A 24304-nucleotide genomic window follows, 5' to 3' on the forward strand; every position below is an offset into this window, starting at 1 on the left:
AATGGAGACTGAGAATCCATTTTATTTTTGTTTTTGGTTGTTTTGTTTATTTAGTTTATCAGTTCCAGTGTTATGTGTTCTTTTGAAAATAAAGTGTATCTATATATGGCAGGAAATCACAAGCATTATTACATCATTTCCATTAAATCAGTGTCAAAAGGTCTTGAAACAATATTATCGTTTATTGCAATAATTTTTTAGACAATCGCTCAGCAAAATTTGCTATCGTGACAGGCCTACATATATCATTAAAGATCCAAAACTAATTTAGAAACTGTTTTGGAAACAGTGACACATTGTTTCCAATTACTTAATGAAACTATGGTTTCAATAAGTAATTGTCAGTCACGGACAGACGGGACTGATATTGGGTTCAGTTGTTGAATTTTCTTAGATTTGGGTAAGATGTGTTTATTTTTTCAGACATGTCTGCTTACTTAGTGTTGTCAGATAGGTTCTACTGAAGGGACTTCTTGATTCTAGTGGTCTGGCAATATTAAACTAAACTCAGCTTTCCAAAACAAAAAAGTTAATCATAACTTTGAAATGAGGGGGGTAAAAATGTTCCATATCAAAAAAGGGTTCTTTCCCCCCTTAATTAAATATTTAATTCATTCAAAATCTACTTTTTTATTCACCCCAGTTATTGTTCTCTTTAAAAGCAAAAGAAAAGCAAAAACACAATAAATCTATTATGGGGCAAAGGCTTTTCTCACAGCATTGTTTTAATATCTGTCCAAATGTGAAATATATTCCATTCAAAAAAAAAAAACCCAAAACAAAAAAACATTTTCATTGAGTTTATCACTCTTTTTTTTTATTAAAAATGAACATAAACATAAAAGAAGACTTCAGGGAACTTTGTGAAAATCCAGCAACATGCAGATTTTTTTTAGCCACAACACTTTTTGGGAGCTTGTCCGGGATTCTGCACCTGAGCTGAGACAGAAGTGTAATTGGTCATAGCAAAACAAAGTTCTATCAAACAAGCATGTCTTGGTGGGCAGCAAAACCACAACTGAAGTCCTGATCTGGGAAACAAACATGTTAAATACTTTACTCTGTGCTATGTCAAGCAGCAAGGCACACCAGCTCCCTGGCACACATGAGCTGGAGACTACAGAATTGTGACGGATGTCTGAATCACTGTCTCGCTTCAAAAAAAAAAAAAGAAAATCTTTCCTGTTTTGTAATTGTTTTTCCTCAAGCTTGTGTAACTTGCTCAAGGCATTCAGGCTGATGTCGCAGCCTCAGTACAATTTACCACATTCTACTATTTTTATGTAGCGTTGCTCCCATTATGTATCAATCTGATTCTCTCCTTTCTTTGCGCCTTCTCTTGCTGCTTTTTGCCAGTATGCAGAGATAATCTTTTCGGTTATATAGGAAATAAATGATTTATGCCTTCAAACTCTTCATTATGTAAAAATGATAACTTAGAAAAAATGATGGCGTTCTCACATCTTGTTTCACGAGGCAGAAACAGAAGAAATATGAATAAGCTGTGTCGGAGCTAACAAATTGCACATTTCTGCAAGTCATATTTCTTTTTCTGTGTTAGAATAATGTACACTGCAGTGGGTGGTTCTTTTTCCCCTTTTATGAAGTTAGAGAACATATTTTTATGTTCATTATTTTTGCTCAGGGACTCTTTATACACTTTTGGGCTAAACAAATTGATTTTTTTAGGAACTAACTAAGCACTTAAAACATCAAATCAATCACTGAATGCTAATTGTTTGTTCTTTGAATTCAGAGTCTACAGTGCATTCCATCGCTACAGTCACTGAAGAATGGAAAAAGAATGCAAAAAAATCTTTTGAGCTCATATTTAGAGGAACAAATTCATTTTATTTGTCAGAGAAAGAGACCACCTTTGCTTCAAACTCTAGAGAGGAATGTCTTAAAAGACAAGTTTTTTCCTCCCGCAGCACTAAAAGCACAATTCAAGCTGACATTTTCAGTTTACATTTGGAAGGGTCAAAATTAACTTGTTGCTCACCAGATTCCTCAAAGTCCTTGTTGGACAGCCTCAGCGCATCTCTGATGTGCAGCAGGCTATTTTCCAGGGTGTCCAGGTCAGAGTGAGGACAGTTGCATTGAGGGAAGTCCACACTGCACTCGCACCAGCAGTCATTGTTGCGACAAACAAACTGCCCCTCTGACTTGCAGCCGATGTAGTTGAGGGCTGCCTGAATGAAACGGCTCTGTAGGTAACCAGGAAGGATCACCTGCAACCCTGAGGTGGGTCCAAGACGGAAGAAATAGAGAAAAACACATTTTAGCTCATTTTCATGTCAATGGATTACAATTATATTGAAATGTACTTCAGTAAGTCAAAAAGTGCAACCCACATAGATTAGTTATGCACAAGTTGATAAATCCCCCTTCAGATTTTCAGCCAGAATATTTCATAAAACTCATTTAAAAGATATTTCATACTTGTTATGTCGTACTCAATCAAGGGGAAGACTGACAAGATAACAAGGTTCCATAAAGGGTATCAGATGAGGAGGCTGCCTGTATCCAGCCATATAAATGGAAAGTTGAGTGGAGGAAAAATGTAGTTGTAAAGGTGCACAAGGAACAAGCGGCGTGCGTGCTTGAGGTGGATGTCCACTTTGATTCCACTATACATTTCTGTATAGAGAATCTTTTTACTGGTTTTATGTAGTGCTGTTAACCGATATAAATTGTTTTAATCAAATTAATCACTCTTGCACTGTGATTAATCCTGATTAGTCACTATGCCTAACCTTGTAAGCTTAAAATATTAATATGCATGCAGTTCTTGCAGGAATGGTGCCCTGGATAAGCCTCTCCTTCTGCCACACCAACCAATTAAAATACAAGAAATTGTCTGTTTTGTTTTGTTTTTGAAGCAGAAAGCATCTAATGTAGTCTCCCACTATTCAACAGTTACTAAGGGAAACTTACTCCACAACGCATGCATACAAGTAGTAGCAAACCTGTTAATCTTACAGATGAGATCAACTTTATTTTCTAGTTCTTGGGCACCCAACCCCTTCCTGATACTGCCCTGGGCAACTCCCCATACAGCCTATATGAAAAACTGCCATTGTCTGCACATTGCCAAAAAAATGTTTAAGAAAATGTTTTATTGTCTCAAACTAACCATGTCTGAAGATCACTAATCATACACTTTTTCACAGAAATCAGCTGATTATGATCGGTGGCCGATCGATCGGCACACCTCAAAAAACAGGTAGTTTGATTTATCTGCATTATGTACTATCAACGAGTTAAAATTTTCAGATTAATCGCATGTGTTAAAGTGTTAACATTGACAGCCTTGGTTTTATGTAATATTCAAATTATCTGAGGAATTGAATTGTTGATTTCATTAGCTGTCAGCCGCAATGATAAAAAGCAGCTGAAAAAAAAACTCGACATAAAACTCTCACTTTTTAGATGCAAGTGTAGCGCCTTTCAGTGACTGCTGAATTACAGAGCAGCAAATAAAAACTAAACCAAATTTAGACATTTTTCCCATGAATTTTTGTCATGTCATATAATACCCACCAACATAACCCTGGTTTTAGGATATGATACAGCTCCTCGTGCTCTTATCCTGAATGTTATCACGTGTATTAGTCCAATGATGCAATTGCTCCAACAAAAAAAGGACGCCGTGTTCTTTGAGTCATCTTTTCATGAACATCCGAGTTGAAGCAAGAGAAGATGAAAGATAAAAGTTTTAAGGTACAGGGTGTCGTGGGGAAGTACAAATTTACAGGCCGATGTGCTGCAGGTTTGGGTCAATAAGAGAAGCAAAAAGAGCATCACAGGTGTCCTTTAAAGAAGAGCTCTGACATTTTGAAAAATAAGCCTCTTCTGTCTTTTTTTTTTTTTTTTTTTTTACAGAGTTGGGGATTATTCTGCCTGTACCCTTCATGATGAACAAGATGGCTTGACACAGCACGACTTGTTCCCACTGAGAGTGGAAGGAGGCACGCAGACAATTACACTTTTTTTCCCCCCCCCTCCGGCGCATAAAGCAGCAAGTGTTTTGTTAAAATGTGCATTAAAACAACAAAAGAACAGCATAACGTTGACACTAAATGCTAATCGTGGCGGGCCTTTTACTATCACAGCAATCTCAAGGACTATCAGTAATCATTTCAAAGCTTTTCCAACATGAAGTGTGACATTTAGCCGGTACGACTCAACCCAAAAACAAACAACAGTTCAAAATATGTTGGCTGCAAACAGTTGGTTAAGAAAGTCACAATTTGATTCAATATTGATTTAAATGCTTTGATACTGATTTAGTAATAAGACGTATACAAATAATTTATTGGAGAATCCATTACTCATTTTATGTATTACTTATTTTTGTCATTGAACAACCATTGTGGTACATATTTCTTTGACAGTGTAAAACATCAGAATATAAAACAGTGTATGAGTATAAGATATATATATTATAATATATATTATAAGTATAACACAATGCAGAGTAAAAAAGTTGAAACATCATAGTGCCATATTCAATTTGAAGTAAAGTTAATGTAAATGTAAATAATTCTCCTTTTGGAAACTGAGATAATTCACATCTTTCTTGGCTCATCATTTTTATGCATATCTGAACAATATTTACATTCAGACCTGGAGGGGTGCTAATGCACACCTTATAGCCGTTTGTCAACTACTAATAAACACAAGAAGAAGAAGACGACGACGACTACTTCACATCCAAGTATTTTACATGCGACACAAAGCTAATATAGCGTGCTGCTGTATTTGGAAGGGTGGCTAATGCAGACTAAATGGCTTTGTTCACTTCGTCTACATTTCTTAAACTGAGGAGAAAATCAAAGTAGCTTATCCGTCTGTTTGCTGATTGGTCTGGTTGAAAAATCAACTGGTAAAATCAAGCTCAATGGCGGAAATCCCAGACATAAAACATAAGGGAGACGAGAATTGAGCAGAATTTTGTAGGAAGGCAATGGTGTGGCTACATCAAAGCTGAATTTTGTTTTTATCACACTAACACTCTTACAGAAGTTTTTGGGAGGTTTGAGCCATGGAATTAAAGCAATTTAAAAACGAAATACTCAAATGTTGCATATTAATTTGCAAATTACCTGCATTAATGCATCAAGACTTGGTAACAAGACAACAAACTGACAGTCATCTTTCTGTAGGTGAAGTGCAAAAGACCAGGATGTGAGACACAGCTAAGCTAAACAGAACTAGAAGCTACTAGCTTAGAGGCTGAATTAACCACCATATGCTAACAGCTAGATGAACTACTGCTATGACAGTTTTTATATCTGACACAAAATTCACAAAGTGATCAAATTATTTTTATTTAATGCAGTAAGCTAACATTTATCCCTACTCCTACAAGCATGCAATAACAATTACTATTAAAATATCTACAATCTTTCGTCATTTTGATTTCCACACACATCTCAGAAATACAGAAAACACAAATTAAATTTCGTGGTTATTTTTAAATACTTATTGAGCAAATCATTGTCACTTTTTGCCATTCTGCTCTTTAACACAAGCATAACAAACTGGTTAATTAAAGTGAGTTTTCTATGCAGGAACCAGTGTCGCATTTTATGTCAGTCATCGTCCCAAAAGCTGGTCAAATTGTCTGTTCACTTTGAATTATATGATAGGAGTTTTGTAGTTCTATTTGCAAACGCAGCATTAGATTAGATCCAGCCATCCATGCTCCATATCACCAGGTTTTACACAGATTGGATTCAAATACATTAAGAAAATTCCTCAACCTTAAAACTTCCTTCAAAGTAGAAATGTTTAAGTGAGGGGAGTGTGACTGAACTTCTGCTTCAGCATCTCTTCAGATGTGGGGAGAAATAAAGATTAAAAGATTTTAACCGGTAAAGGTAAAATATTTTTTTTACCTTTTGGTTCTGAGACATAGATTAAAGTGATGAGTGATCACATCTGCCAGCGATTGCTGATTATTTCACTGGTTTAAAGTCTGAATGGATTTGTGCAAACTACTTCTGAGTTCGAAGTGATTTTAATTCACTTTCAGATCTTAGCCACAAGGAAATTGTATAAAAATCACCTCTATTGAAAGCCAACTGCCTTCCTGATTGGAGCTCTCCTTGCCTCCTTTCTCTCAAAGAGCCAAGTTTGGTGCAGGTAATTTAAAATCAACTCTACTTTTGGTCAGTGGGTTAAAAAATTATGACTGCTATGATAATAGAATTTCATATTAATGCTGTGTTAGTCTGATTTCATTGTTTTTGTCTTGTGTTGCATAAACCACCTGGGTTTTGGTTTCGGAAACCATTATCATAACGTGCCTTCACAGCATTGTCCTACAGTTTTCACATCATGACTGTATGTATTTTCCATGACAAAAAAAAGCAATTTTTCTTCTTTCAAGTGAGGGAAAAGTCTCCAGCAACAGGTGGGGAGGGGGCAGTGTTGCATCAGTCTTTGCTCCAATCTTCTGACCCCTTCTTTGGTATCTCGTTAAAAAGAACTTCTGAGATGTTAAGTGAGTTGTGGGAAAATTTCAGCAGTTTGGAGACTTTTAGAACCGTGGTTGTTTTACTAGCAAAAGGCTTCTTACAATTCAAACCACCCCATAGAAAAATACGCAATTTTATTATCAGAATTGCATATTGCCCTCACTTAGGCAACATATATGGAACTAAATTAGGGCCTTAAGGTTTGTTAAAAATAAATACATTTGAAAAAGAACTGAAAAAAATGTGAAACAGAAAAATTATTTTGAATCTTTAAAATAATTTTGAATCTGAGAAACAGTTCAGAACTACATGAAAACACCATTAGCACCAGAAACGATGCAGTGTGCATGCCAGTCCAGTAGGAGGCGGTGAAACTTTTTGAACTTTCTGATACAGATGTTTGCTTTTATAACATTTCGCTTCTATTTAGGTGCACATGAAATCTATGCATCTTCGTTGACGGCATAAATCTTTCACAATGGGTTTTTTTTTCTTTTAGAGGGATATATTATGTGTTTTCCAATACTATGTGTTCTGGCATTGTCAGGCTAAAGTGCCTTAGCCTCATCTATGGTCTGTGAACGTATTTTCAACCCCAAGTGGCGTTAGCTGTGTGTAAGCTTCTCACACAATCTCTCATGCTTTACATTTACCTTGCAGCTGAACCTTGTTTTCAGGACTGTGAACCAGAACAGAGCTGACCGTGTCCAGATTGTCATAGTTGCTGCAGCCGAGAGGCCCGGTTCTAGTTTCAGTCACCTGAAATGACATGGAGAATACCCAGAAAAATCCCATCTGTGTTAGTTTTCATTAATTATAAGATACACTTACTTAACTTTTCATCCTTTTAAAGCAGGTCAAGAGAACATATTAGCACATTAAAAACATATTCTGCCTCAAAGGTATGAGTAATGGAATAACACTATCAAAGCAGTTGTGGGGATTTGGGTCTCTGTGTTTAATTTAGGTTTCTGTGTTCAGTTGAGTCTGTGTCTCCCCCTTGATTGATCCCAGCTGTGTCCTGTTTCCTTGATTACTCCCTTGTGTATTTAATCCCACCTGTGTCAGTGCTTCCTTGTCAGGTTCTTGTCTATTCTGTCAGTTGTCTTCAAGTCAAGTTCTTTTACTACCAGTGTGAGTTGTTGCCTCTGCTCACCTGTGTTGTCTGGATTATTGAGCTTTTCGTCATTAAATCATCATTGCCTTCACTTCAACCTGGGTCTACCACTTTTCTCGTCACCATCTACACCCCACTTGGACACATCCGGAAGTGATAACAGGATAAAAATCAGTTTTTCCTCGTTTTGCCGACAGCACTCATCATAAAATGCAGACTGGGATTTTGGACTTTGGGTTTTTAACTCTACAGTCTAAACTCGTGGTTCTCAATGTGGGCGGTACCGCCCCCCCCGGGGGGCGTTCAGAGGACGGCAGGGGGCGCTGGCAGGAATTTTTACAAAAGGGGGGCGCTGGGATTCTGTTCCTGGTGGGCTTCATCTGGCTGCTCGCAAGCGCATTATTTGGAGGCGACAACAGTTTATCTTTGCGAAACATCTACACTGGCACAAAAGAGGAGCCAATCTGAATCGTGTCCTTGGAGGTACAAATGTGGACTTTCAGCACCCTGTCCTCCAAAGCATTTGGCTTTCCGCTGGTGTCTGGAGCTGCAAACATCATTGGCCCCAAATTCTGCTCGGAGGATAAGATGTTGATGGAGGACTTTATAGCTTTAGTGTATGGGGTGACAGGCGAACTATTGGAGACTAGAATCTAACACATAGGCGAACTATTGGAGACTAGATATCTACATATCTCCTGCATATCTCCTGCCCACTACGTGGGCAGGAGATATGTCCGACTTATTGAAGTTTCTGTGGCCCCTTTATGAAGGAGCACTGTTTGTTGCTTCCTTTGACAATGTGCTACAAAACTTAATGATTAGTTTTAGTTCTCTCCCTAGTGGTAGTAACAATCTCCTCATCTTGTCAATGTTCTTCTGAGGCCTTTAATGAGCCATCATTTGATCCAGGGAGAGAACTAAGACATGTAGGATGCCGGCTCTCGAGGACCGACTTTGGACACCCCTGGTCTAGACGTTTGTTTGAGGAGCTCGGTAGTACAGCTGCGAAGGAGCTGGCCATCAGAGACGGCTGGGAGTTTGTTGGAACCAAGGGCATCGAGAACCAGAGCCACTTCGAGCAGCGTATGAAGAACGGTAAGAGCAGCAACAAGTATCAAGGCTGGCCCAAATCTCTGGAGATGGACGGTTGTATTCCCCTGTGGCCACCCCTTGAAGGTTAATTCTGCTTCAGATAGTCCCTTAGACGTCACGGCGACGCCTGAAGTCTCAGCAGGGAAACTAAGTGACTGCAGAAGGACCCGATCAAAACAGAGGTGAGATAAGCGGCTTCAGGGAAAGGACAAGGTAAAAGGGACACAATTGACAGAGAGGGATGGATTTGGAGTTGGCACAGAGGGACAGGACCCGAGCCGAAAAGCAACCTCCCCCAAGGGCTCCACCTCCTGCACCACCTATGGACCCGCCTCCTTCACCACTATCCACCGAAATCCTTGTGGCAGGCCCCGCCCTGACCCGCTTATTTGGAACAGAGTTTATTTTGTTTTGCTACCTGGACTTTTGACATGACAGAAGTAATATAAAGGTCTTTTAATTAAAATGACTTCCTTCCCCAGACAGAATATTTGAGGGGAAGAGGTCATCATCCTACTAATTCACAAGTGTGAAGAAACTGCTTCTAACAAGCTGTTTTTTTTTTTTTTTTTTAATTCTCTTTTCTGTGATTACACTCAAAATTTGAGTTTTATTGCAGCAAATTTTCAACTTAGACTCAGAAATTGTAAACATTTTTGTAGAAAGTTTCGGGGATTATTCTTTGAGTTTCCAAGTTTTGTTTTGTTTTTTTTTACTTTTCAGTCTTTTTTTTACTTTTCAGTCTTAGAAATATAAGTTTTTGTGGTAGAATGTTACTTTTTTTTTTCATTTACAATGGCCTTAATATGTCAAAGAGAAGGAGGATTCTGAGGATAAAGGAAAAGACGCACCAAGTATAATGTTCTTGAATTTCTATCTTCAATGTCGACACTAATTCATGTTAGGGGAAAAAAAATTAGAAATCTTGAAATCTTCAGCATTTTTCTACCAAAAGCCTGGATATTTGAGTTCGAAAAGATGAAAATGTGTGAGAAAACTAAACGTTTTTGACTTTTGGAATTATTCTCAGTGAAAAATAAAAAATGTTAAACTTTTGAAACTGATTTTTGTGAGGGGGGGGGTTTCTAGAAATTTGCTGAGACTCGTCTAAAAGTTTCCTCTAATCTAAGAAACATTCTTAATCTAACACATTTTTGGCTTTTGGAGCTCAAACATTTTCTAGAAAAAAACAAGTACATTTCTGAGGTTTTTGTTTTCCATCTTTTTGCCTAATTCGCTGTCTTCCTTCTCCCTATGCTTGACTTTAACGGAGGTCCACATGTTGCAGGCTCAGCTTTACATCCCTCAAAACATGGCGTTCATCTCCCTCCTCTCATTCTCACTGATCTTCAATCTGCCTAAACTCCGGCGCGCGCCTCAAAGTGGCAAATGAATGGAAGTCAGGCTGGCTGGAAATGAATGGAACAGTATCTTCAATCCATCAAACTGATGCATAACCAGGCTAACACGTTCTCATTTTAGGTGGGGGCACTTGTCTTCATCAGTGGCCACTCACTTTAGCATCTAGGTTTTGCCCCTCGGGCTGATTAATGCGTGCGCTCTAATAGCCACTTCAGATGATAAAATGGATGATTGGTGTTTTATACGAGAGGATACACAACCGCCGCGTCGTTCTGCCTCCTCACCCTCCTGATTGAGGTCTGCCACAGAGCAGGGCAAAGTCTCCAAAAAAGAAGAAAAAAAAGGCTTGCATCGTATGTTTATTAATACGCTATATGGCTGGATGTTAGCTACAGCGGCTCAGAGATGTGATTCATGAGATTCTGCATAGAATCAATCAATTCTTTATCTTTCTGTGAGATTTTTGGGAGCGTGAACTGCATCAAAGAGGAAAACAGATCTGACAGTCTGGTGCTCGCCTGCAGTCACAGGAGATGCAACTTTCTGGCCAATTCTGTAAATAAGCATTTGCTCTTAATCTAACTGATTAAATAAGCTACGGGTAGAAAGTCCCTGAGCTGGTATTAAAGGATTTGTGAGTCTAAGTTGTCCTCCAGTTAAGTTTCTCAAGTGTCATAAATAAAAACTTTGCTGTAGATGAGTACAGGAAGGAAGCAGCCTTGGAAATTTTGTGCTTCATTATTTCCTTATTGGACAACTTTTGACTTTTTTTTTAAATTAGGAAGTAAATTTAGCTTCCATTTAGTTGAAAATGTTAAACATACTTGATCTCTCACATAAAGCACTAAAAGACTTGTGTCATTTGTCGCATTTCCATTCACCGTATAAATGTGCAATTTGACATTTTGAAAATAAATGTGCTTAATAGAAACATGCAATTTAAAAAAAAGAACTTGTTTCTTTTAAAAAGTTTTGCCACTAGGATGAGTTTTATTTTTTTTTTTTACTGGCAAAAACAAAGAAAACAGGAAGTAGTAGGAAGATCATGGTGGAGCATGTTTATTAATGACTTATCACGTAAGTAACTTATGAGATTGTAACTGCGTTTCTTATTTAATGGAAACACTGCAGTTGCAAAATTGTCTTTTTTTCAACAATAGCGGAATTTCTGCGTAGTTTTGTGAACATTGGTCATGGAAACGCAACTGAAATGGCCCTCCAGACACAAGAGGGACACATAAAGAAAACCTTAAAGATGCCCAAATAAGTCAAATCAAAGTAGTTTATATCTGCATGCTACCAAATGACAGTCAGTTCCTCCAGCTTTTCACAGGATTCATGCAAAACTGACATATCACCTCATTTTTCCATATGTAGTTTGAGTTTCTAGAGCAAAACTGATCAAAAACATTGGGTTTAAGTAATGCCAACCCCCACCTGAAGGTGGTATTTCTTGCTTCTGCTGCACTGCTCCTTCTGAATCTTTTAGGAGGAAACTGCTCAGAGCTCGATTTTGCCTCACACCTCTCGCTGGTGTTTGAACTTGAGTTGTGCTTTGGGGACTCTGATTCTTGTAGAAGTATAGCAAACATATTTCTTAGCGGAACTCCTGTGTTACAGATGTATTGGTGTTATCGTTTGTTTTGACCTCAGTCCGCTGAGGTTGAAGAGGTATTTTTCTATACTTGTTTCGGTCTAATTGCAGCGTTCCTCCTGCTAAACGTCTTCACAGATCTAAAGGAAGGGATTCCTCCTTCGGCTTTGCGCAGAGAGACTTGCATGGAGGTTCATGGACAGGTTAGCTGTCAGTCAGTATGTTCACAGTTTTGAATCATCGCTCCACAATGTCTTCGAGTTGATAAAAATTCATTTCCATCCCTGCTATTTTGTGGAGTAGTTTGTCAATGTTCTTCATGGATAAAGGAGACATCTTGTTCCGAGCTTTAGCTTGGAGTTCAGAAAATCAGAATCCCTAGAGTCCTTAAATTTAAAGTAATCCATCTGTGAGGTCAGACAATATGAAAATCACCAAAGCAGGTGAAATAAAAATCAATCAAAAACTAAAGTGAGAGTTAAGAGCGGTTGTAACACTGAAAGAACTGGAGATCAGGAGCTAAGGTGGGAGACTCTGATGGGAAGACAAGTAGTGATCTTTCACAAGCTGTTTCCATTAACTGTAAAATTGCACAAATTGAAAATATGAAAATAAATTTGCTTAATGGAAACACAACAATTTCAAAAAGACTTGTTTTTTGGTAAAAATGTTTCTGTCTTAGGATGCGGTAGTTTTTTGGCCGTAGGGAGCTTTCTGGTGGTATTTCGCAAAACTGCAACGGAAACACTTTTTTTCCACATCACTTGTCACATGAACAAGCACAGAAATAGAGCAATTGTGTTTTTTTCCCCCCCGACATAAGCGAAATATAGAAAACTATTTGTACACATTTATAATTCAAACGCTGCTACTGTTGATCCTAAGTCTTCCAACTGGACTGGACCAAAGTACCACCATGTGTTACTATGGCCAATTCAAAGTTTAGATTCAATTCAAAATCTGTGAGAAGACCTGAAAATAGTTTTTCATAGATGCTATTCAATCAGTCTGTGTAAACTATTCAGAAAAGAATGGATAAAAATGTGGGTCTATACGCTGTATGCTAGAGACGTAACCTGGCTTGTGGTCGGACCTAAAGATGGTTCCACAAACTGCTGACTCTGCAATGTCGTGCGTCACAAAAGATGCATCCAGATTTCAATATTCACTAGTATTATCCTGCTTCCTAGTCATGTTCCTCTGCACACAACAACCCAGGCATTTTAAACAGGCTCTGGTGTTATTGGAGGGTATGCACCCAACATCATGACCCACTGAACTTCATCATGACGACCAAGTCTTTTTCTCTTTTATCTAAACCAGTTTTTTTTTATAAGCCTCCATAACATGTGGATAGAATTGCTAAAATGATTTTTGTGTTTAGCAGGTTTGAATCAGAATATGTTTTTGTCATGATTTGTGGTTGGAAATGGTAAGGATGGAAGTGCAGGACCCAGGTTATGTAGAAAATGAATGACTTAATCAAAGTTCTCGCAGGAAAACAGAAGTCCAGGCAGCACTGGTGAACTCAGAGGAAAGAAACACAACACAGGTAGCACTGGCTAAGATAATGACAATAGACAAGGAAACACAGGCACAGGTGGGATTAAATACACAAGGAAGGTAATCAGGGGAAACGAGGGGCAGCTGAGGACAATCGAGGGGTAGACGGGACAACACGAAGACTCAACTGAACACAGAAACCTAAATTAATACACAGAAAAATCTGCAAAACCTTACGGTTTTTTATCTCTGCTTCTGCAAAATCAAACTCCAGCCCTCCATATTTACCCTTTGACCTTTAAGTTCCACATAGTAACTCTATAAATGTAAGAACACTCTCTATAAATCCAAGGCCGGATAACCAATAGGATTTCATGTAACATCCTGAGGCTTGTGTCTTAGAGGTGATTATTAAAGCGCAGAAATAAAGACTTTAGCAGAAGACAATTAGCAGCAGGACTAATCTTTGCCCCAGTTTATGGGATTAATAACTTGTTCTGGTGTTTTACTCCAGAAAATTAATTCCACCCATTTTAATGTGAGGGCTGTACAGGGAGCTTTCTGGTGGTAATTATTATTTTTCCCTTTGTGGTGTCAAAGTAAGAGACTGCAGAAAAATGAGAGCCAATTTATCACAGAAAAATCCTAATCAATTTTTTTAATTTTATTCCTTGGTTGGGGGATCCTTGTTTTATACATTGTCTCTTATGGTGTGTTTGTGCCAGGTTGCTGTGATTTTGCAAAACAGAAGCTCTAATGTTAACCAAAAGGAACATAATTTTTATTTATTTATCAGTTTATTGACCAAAGGAGTGTTTGTTTTTTTCCTCATAGATCTGGAAATACTGGCAACAGCAAAAACATTTTTTAAATCTAAAATTAAAATTAGGTTTCAAGCTACTCTAAAATATTGATACTGTAATTTCAGAAACATAAATAGAGAAAATGAACATATTACCATTGAGTTTTCTTCTGACAAATCCCTGTTATGAGTTCATGAAAAATGGAGCTGTGTGTCTTTGGACGTGATCTGATTGGCTGAACATTTAGGACATTAATAAACATGTCAGTATCTACTGCTGACATATTTTTTTTGTTAATAAACTGAGTTCTGAATCAAAGGTTAGCCAGTCATTTGTGGTAGTTATATTGGCTCACAGTACGACAGTTTCACTCATCGTACATCTTTATCAGACCCACAACTTTCCTTAAGAAGGTTCTGCTCGTCACTGCATCTGATCTGACTTAAATAGTAAACGCACAAGAAAAGTCTGGACAAATCAGTACTGCTTAATTACAAGTCAATCGTCATTCTTCCATTCATCAGCAAAATTACTGACCAGGACATATTACTGAAATGAATGGAGAGTCGGGTAGGACTCTCTGGTCTGGTACTCAACTGGTTCTTTCATGAAAAGCAGGGATTTCAAGTCTGATCCGAGGTACCCCAAGGCTCAGTTCTAGGACCCCTCTCATTCAATATATGTATGCTCCCACTAGCTCAGGTTGTAACAAGAAATAAGATTAGCTACCATAACCATGCAAATGATACATAACTCTACATCACTGAACCCATCTAATCACTGAACAGATGCTTAGAACAGATAAATGTGTGGAGGTGCCATAACTTTCTCCAGCTGAACAGAAACAAAACTGAAGTTATCTTTTACTCTAAAGAGGTACGATCTGGAGTCAAAGCACAGCTTCAATTACTACAGTTGGAAACTAGAGATCAGGCCCGAAACCCAGGTGGAGTTATGGACTCTGATCTGACTTTTGTTACAAAGTCAGGAAGATCTAGAGAAACTCATCCATGCGTTCAGTATCTATGCACAAGTCTGGAACAAAATTCCAGAAAACTGCAAAACAGCTGAAACATTGAGCTCTTTTAAATCAAAGCTAAAAACCCACCTGGTTGCTTCTGAACCATAATAAATGGAACATTGGCCAACATATTTGATATGTAATGATGAGTTTGAGGATGGGACTCAACAAAATGTCTGCAAGAGGTATCTCAATTATTGTCTGTCTGAGATTTTTATAACTTCTCGTTTTTGAGGTTTTATCATGTTGAAGCGCTCCGATCTGCCTTGTTGCTAAAATGTCTTGTACAAATAAACTTGATTCAATGATATGCATTTATTTATCAGTTCTGAAGTAATATTTTTTCCTGCCTGAATCATTTTTTTATTTTATTTTACTCTGAATAGGTTTCAGAACCCCACCTTGAAAAAAACAAAAAGAGAATCTGGCTCAGTATCAACATTTTATATGTGGCCGTTCCCCAGTGAGAATGCTGGAGGGTTAACAAACCGCCAGGCGGGGGGCAGGAGGGGCAACACAGATGCCTTCAGGCGCCGACTACGTGGCGATCTCATTTCCCGCAAGTGTGCTTCTTGTACTCTCACCTACCCGTATGGCGGTGGAGGCTATTTGCAGGTGGTGGAGCCTGCGCAGGGTGCTCTCCCTGTCCGTGAAGTAGGAAGCGGCCAGCTGGTGGAGGGCTTCCAGAGTCACCGCCCCCGTCGTGTTGGAGCCCCTACCGCCACCGCCGTCGGCCCCTGTGGGCGATGAGTCCAGGCTCAACTTCCTTTTGTCCACAAATATTGTCAGAGACTCCTCCCCTGGTGACAGTCAGACAGAGCGGTTCATTAGCTCAGACGGAGCGGCGCTAATCACCTTTCATTAGGATCTTTTCAGATAGAAAAGCGCAGTGGTGATTAAGTGTTGTGGAGGAACTGATGGCTTGGATGATTGGAGGAAGAGACACAAACAAGGTCTCTGCATCTATTAGACTCCTCATGAATAAATAGAGGTTATTTGAGATCCCTAATGAAGTTACCCTAATGATCGTGATTATCTTAATCATAATGGACAGAAAATAAAATCTAAAGAAAACAATACAGATCTCAGATCAGGGCTGACACACTTTGAGACAAAAGTTGTATACTTGAAACCTTTTTCTTCAGTCAGATTTAGTTCTTTTGTGTTTAAACTATGCATCTGCATGAATGGATCAGAAATCAAGACATACTGAAGGAATTTCATGTTCTTCTCAGTCAGTCTCACACCTCAGAACAAAAGCATAAAGTCCAGCACACTCACTACTGGCTGAGTCTTTCTAGCTCTCTTTAATCACTTAGATGTCCATACTGCAGTATTTGTCAAGTAAATGCATTGATTTTTCTTTAACTTTAATGATCTCCGCTGGATGTGACAGATATTCAATACCAAAAACAGGAAGCTTTTTCCAAACACTAGTGGTGCACCCGAGGGGTGGGCACGAGGGGGCCATGGCCACCTTGAAAAAAAAAAGTAGAAAAATAAAGCAAGCAAAAAAAAAATGTGAATAAGCAAATTTAGCTTTAAAAAACACCTAATGGAAGTTTGGATAAAACCAGGTTAGTATGTAGATATTGCAACAATTATTTATCCTTCAACCGAAGCAGGCGCAGTTTATTGTTAAAGAAGCAGGATTATGTAAAGTCAACTTTTTGAACTTTACTTCATGTAATAACGTTGTTGCCTAGATTCTTTCACGCATGTTTGAAAATAATCCTTTAATCTCCATGGCAACCATTCAGTTGTGCAAAATGCCTTGGTGGACCTATCGCCACCTTCTAAAATGAAGCTCCTTCAAAGAGTTGCCGTTTCTAAGCTCTGTCTCTCAGAGCTCCCCACCCCTGCAACTCTCCCACTCAGCTCCTTCAGACTAGCCAGGACCAATTAGCAAATACCTGGTGGAACTGAGCATCTGCTGAGCTCATTATATCAGCTACTTCTCAGTAAAATGCTGGCTGAAAACATTGTGAAAGGGTTAATAGAGGAGTCATGTTGTGTTTACTTCCAGAAGGCGGAGTTTCAGAAAGAGCAGGAGTTTCTTAAAGAGACAGAGACCCAATTTCAAGGCGTTAAATTATGATGCCAAATTTTTTAAAGCCATATTTGATACATATAACATATATCCCAACAACTGAAGATGACATAGTTACTTCATTGTGCTATAAAATGGCACTACGTGCCTGGAAAACACATAATGCTGCCCCTTTAACATTTCTACAGAAAGGTTTGAAACAAAGTGACTTGTCTTAAGCCTTCCTTCAGACATGTTTGGTTTCAGACAATAAAACAGTTTTCTTAAACATTTTTTTTGAAAACCTGCATGTTTATATTTCAAGCTTATTTATGAATCCCGGTGCTAGTGTGATTAATCTGATCTTTTTTGTTAATCGATTGACAGGACTAAAATATGTACATAAAATTCTTATTGTTGTGTCATCCTAGAAATATTTTACTGGCCTGGTCTCTGGTCACCCCAGGAGAATTTTCTGGGGGCTCCACTACCTAACCCACATGTATAGATCCAGCATCTGCTTAAATCTCCTAGATAAACAAAATACTGCAGGTTATGGGACTGCACAGAATGACAATGCTTGCACAATGAAAACTACCATTCCAAACGTGGCTTCATGTGGGTTTTCAGATTAAAAATAAGTGTTTAAATTAGAGAGAAGATTGGTAGAAATGGTTCTAGTATCAAGGATCCAACTCGTTCACTTTGTGATGCGAGTTTTTCTGTTCACAGATGTGAATTTAAATTTGCGGTTTCCATGAGAACACACAGTGGCAACAACAGTGCAACATAAATGAACAGCTATGAATAAGTTTGTTAGTGCGAGTGAGTCTGCAGCTGCCGTTGACACTTGAGTCTCCTGATTGGTGATTACACCACCGGCTGCACCGTCCTCTCCAAACAGCTTTTTATTTTCTGTCAGGTTTTCAGTATCAAGAACTCCTGCTCAGGAAACATGCCCAGAAAAATAACTGCTAATATAAATTTATTTTATTCCTGTGGGTGTGGGCTTACCCTTGAAGTTTTTGCTCTGTGGCAAAACAGTGTTTGATTTTCCTGCAGACTTCGGTTTTTAAAGCGAATAAACTGTCTGTTAAGATATAAACATAGCTGCCAACCGACCACAGGGAAAACAAACAAAAAAGACAAATAAAATACAACACTTTGGAATCTAAAACACTAAAAACTCCTAATGTGACACCATATGTCAATAAAATGAAGATTGTTTTATCTTAGATTAGAGCTGCAGTATGTCACTTCTATGAAAAAACAACATTTTTCATAATTATGTTAGGACAATATAAGACAGATAATCTGTGAAATCCCCATCAGTCAGAGACAACCAATCAGACCAAGGGGGGAGTGTTTTAGCGCTGTCAATCACTCTCATGCTCACCTTATCCCGTTTGCTCTTTGCAAGCTACAACTGGTTCACCACAACACAGTTAGCATAGTCACTGATGACAGTGGATAAACAATTTTCCTGTAACAGGAAGTTGATTTTCCACCATTAGCACATTGAGCAGCATACAGGAAGTTGATTGACAGTGAATTTCTGTAACTCTAGACAATAATACAAAAAATATACAGTACCCTAAAAAAATAACAAAATAAAATAATAAACTGAATGTAACCAGGAGAAATAAGTAAGATTTATTCCAACAGCTGAAAAATAGTGCTCTTTTTGCTTGTTTTGTTTGGTGATTAAGAGTCACAAGATAATATTGCTAAATAATTAGCTATATTGAAAAAATATATTCAGACACCTGCATCTGCCTGGATCACTTACCTAGATGCATGTTGTTGAATTACAATAATTCTAGGCATTTTTATTACACCTTAAAAAACAAGAATAGAAGATGTTTTATATTATTATGATATACCAAATGTTAGTTTTCAAAACCAGTCAAAACTTCTGCCTGGTCATCATTGGTATTTTCAGTTTCTTAAATCTCCCCCTCAACCTCAAAATGTTCTACTTGATTTGTATTTTTTTTTTATTCTTCTCTGTTTTGCTGTTATAAAATGTTCTGATGGGAAAAAAATCAAGACAAAATTAAGGTCATTAATGGTGCTTTGAAAGAAAGCATTTCCAAAAAGATTACCACACAAACACTGTTTCCTCTAATGTATTTGTTGTATGTTAAACCAAGTGATTGGATGTTTTTGCCAAACAACATCCTTAAGGGGAATAAAAAAGAAAAATCATGTGCTTTGTTGCTTGGTGGGCAGCAGATGGTAAAATCAGTGCTGGAGAAGCAGACGAAAATCCCGTTAGCAGCAGTGGGAATCAGGCCTGCGGTGAAGCGCTCTCAGTACCTCCCAGGGTGGCAGAGAGCAGGAGGTGGGTGCCGTACTTCTTGATTAGACTCTCTGTAATCATCTGGAGGGTGGGCCGCCTCCCCAGCTGGCGGATGGTGTGCATCAGGTCGGGGTCGAGGGGCAAAGCCAGACCGCCGCTGCCACTAAAACTGTCCCGCTTCTCCACCGCCAGGCTGTTTACCTTCCATCGACCAAACTCCCTGCAAACACACAGCATTAAGTTATGATGTATTAGGATGTAATGCGGCATTGTGCTGTTTAATATTTTTGCAATGTTACACCCACTAACAATGGAGAGTGTTAGGGCAACGCTAAGAAAAAAAAAACAACAACCCTAAATTACCAGAAAAATGACATAAACTCAAGAGAATCAAGTTGTATTATTATGAGAATGAAGATGTAGTATCATGAGAATAAAGTTGTGAGAATAAAGTCACACTGCGAAATTTTGTAATATTACAAAACATTACGAGTCATAACAGTACGAGAAGAAAGTTATAACATTACAAGAATAAATTGTAATATTACGACTGTTTTCTTGTAATAAGACTTTAGTTTTGCTATATTACGAGAATAAAGTCGTAATAGCTCCAGAATAAAGTCGTAACATTACGAGAAAAAAGTCGCACAAGAATAAAGTGATTAGAGAATTAAGTAAGTTGTAGTATTACGACAATAAAGTCCTGATATTACTTTATTCGTGTACAAATTTATTCTCGTATTATTATGACTTTACTTTGTTTTTCTTAGTATGGCCCTAATACTCCGTTATGTAAACCTGATGCTATTTTATTGGGGTTTTACAGTATAGACCAATAAATGATGCCATATTCCAGGGGTTATGAAAACTTCTGCAAGGCAGAACACACCGAATCTAATATTTTGCTTAGTTACATTTTGATTCACAGGAGCAGCTGAGTTGAAAAGTAGATTTACACACAGAGAAAATAAACCCAGACTGGACTGAGCCTCCTTGCTCGGCTGCTGCCACCATTTGCAGCTACGCCTGCTGGAAACGACTGAAGTCTCTCCTATAAGCAGAGCAAACTCTGCTGAAACGCCAGCAAAGATGAAAACACACCGACATGCAGAAGTTCAGGTCAAGCTGACAGCAAAGCTCCATCGCATCCCGCTGAACTGGAAAGAAAACTGAACTAAAAGCTTTACCATTTACTGTAAGAAACAAACTCTGAGCTTTTTATTAAAAAAAAACAACAGAACTTCATAGATGCGTTCATGTGCTGAAAAAAAGAATTTACCTTCCTGAAGGTCTGTGTGAAAAACGTATTGCCCAGTTTTAGTTTTACTGATTACTACCAGAGTAGAAGTCACTCAAAGAGATTCTGAATATAGGCAAAAAAGGCATTGAAAGTTTTACAAAACCATTTCTGAGACTTTGGGATTCCAGTAGGTGGAGATAAATTATGAATCAGGCATCAGCTGCCTGACTTAGGCTTGTCAGAATAATCGCTATCTCAATACAATCAATACTAGAAAAATTTATTATTCAAACATACTCATCTGCGTCCAAATCGATACAAACGTAGTCATTTATATTTACCCAAATTGTCGCATTTCTTCCAGTGGCATCGCCACAGTAACGAAACACTAACACCCTCCCCTCCACTGGAATCTGGATTAAATCATTTCTGCAAAGAACTGTGGGTCAAAATCCCTCCACAGAGATGTAAAAGATTTCATTCCAGTTATTGCAAATGCTGGATAGAAGTTGTAGGGAAATTATTAAGATATTGCGTTTAGGGGGCAAGTTCAATTATTCTTTTGGCTTAGAGTCAGGTTGGTTTGTATTAGCGCTGCATATCAGCACTGTGCACAGCATCAATATTGCAAGAATTGCTTTGATTGCCATAAATACTGGCACCGTCACGTATTCAGACTCTCTTTGTAACAATGTTCTAGAAGGTAAAGTGATGGTGGAGTGGTAAAACCATTAAGTAATGACATGCTGTAAGAAAGCTTGCTAGCTCTCCAACATCCGAATAGTGGAACTGAACTAACCTAGGCTAAAAACCTATGAAACATTATGAATGACATATTAACCGATGTCCTGATGTTTAACGTTGGCATTTGACAAAATGTAATGCTTCAATTATTGACTGTGTTCTATGATTTTGTACTTTTGTGTTTTTATGATGTAAAGCTCTTTGAACTGTCTTGTTCCTGAAATGCGCTACAGAAATAAACTTGATTAATTGATTGATTAAACCCAATGTGTGATGTGAAGCATATCCCCAAAATAGGAACAATTTGAAAAATTCCACCAAAGTGGGCGGTGCCAAGAAAATGTGAGGGGCGTGGTCAAGTATGGAGATGGGTGGGAGGGGTCTAGTGGGGGTGTGGTCAGCAAATAGCAAACACCTAGTGGAACTGCGCATCTTCTGAGATCATTATACAAACTTCTTTGAAGAATATGGCTGTAAACGGCATCAATGGCAAAAAGATGCTGCAGTGTCGGAAAGGGTAAGGAGGTTCTTAAAGAGACAGAGGCCAATTTCAAAGGTGTCAAATACAGCTGTGACGTGAAGTCAAATATTTTTTGAGTTATTTTTGATACATACATTTCATGTCAATTGACAGTAACAGTGAACATGTGCCTGGAAAATATCCCATTTTTAAACAAGTTTACATGAAAATGTCACAATTTGCACAGTCACAACGCTTAGCTTAAAAAGAAGATGGTTTGAGGTTTAGTTACTCCTTAAAGAATTGCAGACATATCATAGCATGTCAAAGGAAATATCATTTGGTTTAAATCGTTCCTTAAATCTATGCTTTTCCTCTGAATTCATTGCTACTGAAAATAGCAAACTTTGAATTTACTTCAGTCAGTCAAAGCACCAACACTGAACAGTGTTGTTGGCTAGTGCTACCCACCAGAGCTTATGTATGATGGAAAAATATTAGAATTTTCAGTGTCCAGTTGGCTAATCACTGATGTGAGTTAGTGAAGCCAGAGGATTTCTTCTTTTGTGGTTGCAAACAACCTTCACTTATGTGTTTACTAGAGGAAGGTCAATGTACTACCTGACTTATATAAGCCTACACTTCTTTACGGGAATAATTTACAAAGCCAAGTCTGAGCAAGGCCAGGTTTCAAACAGGCTGGTAAAACATGAATGCTTGAGAAAATCACCAAAGATCTGCAGAGGAAACTGGAATATCTCCACTATCAAATCTGCAGAGTCCCTGAATGAAAAACAGACGTCTGCTTTGGCCATATCAGCCAGAGAGAAAATAGACCAATCTGCGTAGGACACTGACCATGAGCTGAGCCAATTTCTAAATATTGCTCATTGGAATCAGTCATCTGCCTCCGTTGCTTCAGACGGCAATCATCTCACAGTTAGCAGAAATGATAGAATAGAATGAGACAAATTAAGACTTTAATTGAATAAAATGTGTTTGTTGCTGTACTTACACCCAACAATGGAGCTCTGCTACTCTAATAAGGAAGATTACTGAAACCTCTGTAGGTAATACTCTCACTAAGCGTAAATACATAATAAAAATGCTGCTTGTTTTATTCAAATGCTTTTTTTTTTTTTTTTTTACAAAAATTGGACATTGGCTGCGGTACATTAATACTTTCCATTTTCAGTATTTTAAGTCATATTTATGTTGTCTTAAGTCTTTGTGACATAGCTGCATAATTCTAGTAGTAAAAAGGGAACACAATTAAACTATAAAGAAGCAGCCAAATGAAAAGATGTTTTATAGCAGCTGCCATGTAGTTAATTTGACATGTTTGGTTATTGAACAAGCTGAGCACCATGGGATGAGCTGACATTCAGGAGATAAATTAAACTCTCCAAATGTTTTAAATGCCGCGCGTCAACATCTTTTATTTTGCTACTGCAGTTCAACTAGTAAAGCCTTCATTTCAGCTTTACTTTGAGATGAATATTTCCTCATATCCTTCATGCACTGAGCAGAAGAGACTGCAGTCAACTTAATCTTTAGCACAGAGGAGCTCCTTTTTAACTGAACTTCTTTCATTTTTCAGTCACTGTACTTTTTCTCGACTAAAATACTACAATATTGCAGTATATTATGGACTGATGCCAGCAAATAACCTTAGATAAACTTTCCTCATTATTATTCTCTGCACAAATCTCTGTCAATACTACCTTACCTTATGTATTAAAATAATCTGACAGATGGAAACTGTAGAAACTATATTTATTCAGATGGAAATAAATGTCATATTAATAAATAATACTTAAAAAAATAAACTTTTACCCAGTTCCACAATTATTAGTACCCCTAACTCCTTCAAAACATACAGGTAAGTAAATTTTTAATTAATATGCTGCTTTGTTGGTCAGACTTTAAAAGGGGGAACTTTTAAAATTAATGTCTGTCTTTTCCCATTTGGAAATACATTATGCCACAGACTGGGCTGTGGCTAAACATGGCCATATTTATCTTGCCAACATGCACAGTGAGTAGGTAAGAAAAACCTCCAAACCTTGAGTGTCACCAAGTCTCCATAGCAACCGCTAGATGATATCTACAAGCTAAAATCCAATTTGGGTCTGAAGCTGCAAAAAAGGCATTTTTTTCCCCTACAATCACAAACATTAAAGTAGAGTTGGGCAAACTCAACTGGGACTTTAATTAGAACTGTGAGCTTTGGTCAAAGACGCATGTAAGACGCAGCAAACCATTTTACACACATTTTCAGCTAATCAGCTTTCAACAACTCAAGTTTAAATACTCATTTAAATACCACTATGGGTGGAATGTAAGACCTACAGCTCCACAGAAATGTAAAAACTTGTCCAGCCAACTAGTGATAAATTTGCACTTAACCCGTGACAGACGCAAAACAAAAAGCTAGCTAGCTAGCTAGCTGGCAAGGGTGTAGCTAATTAGCAGTAGTCTCAGCCGTCTCGAGTTAGAGATCGGAATGAAGACAAACCCCAAATTCTAAATTTGTATATATATATATA

General features: G+C 38.0%; 1 protein-coding gene and 1 pseudogene across 1 annotated transcript in view; one reads left to right on the forward strand and one right to left on the reverse strand.

The window, feature by feature from the left end:
• LOC103479034 (BMP/retinoic acid-inducible neural-specific protein 3-like) overlaps positions 1–24304 on the reverse strand; it is a 46152-nt gene that overhangs the window by 11408 nt on the left and 10440 nt on the right. The window contains exons 2-5 of the mRNA XM_008433240.2: positions 19329–19531; positions 15569–15780; positions 7139–7244; positions 2003–2239 (exon numbers count right to left, since the gene is read on the reverse strand). Coding sequence (XP_008431462.1) covers positions 2003–2239; positions 7139–7244; positions 15569–15780; positions 19329–19531 — 758 coding nt within the window. The remainder of the gene's footprint in view (positions 1–2002; positions 2240–7138; positions 7245–15568; positions 15781–19328; positions 19532–24304) is intronic.
• Positions 7874–9040, forward strand: LOC103479177 (protein FAM3A-like; annotated as a pseudogene).

The sequence above is a fragment of the Poecilia reticulata genome, linkage group LG17 (genome assembly GCF_000633615.1).
Source record: "Poecilia reticulata strain Guanapo linkage group LG17, Guppy_female_1.0+MT, whole genome shotgun sequence".
In the NCBI taxonomy this organism is placed as follows: Eukaryota; Metazoa; Chordata; class Actinopteri; order Cyprinodontiformes; family Poeciliidae; genus Poecilia; species Poecilia reticulata.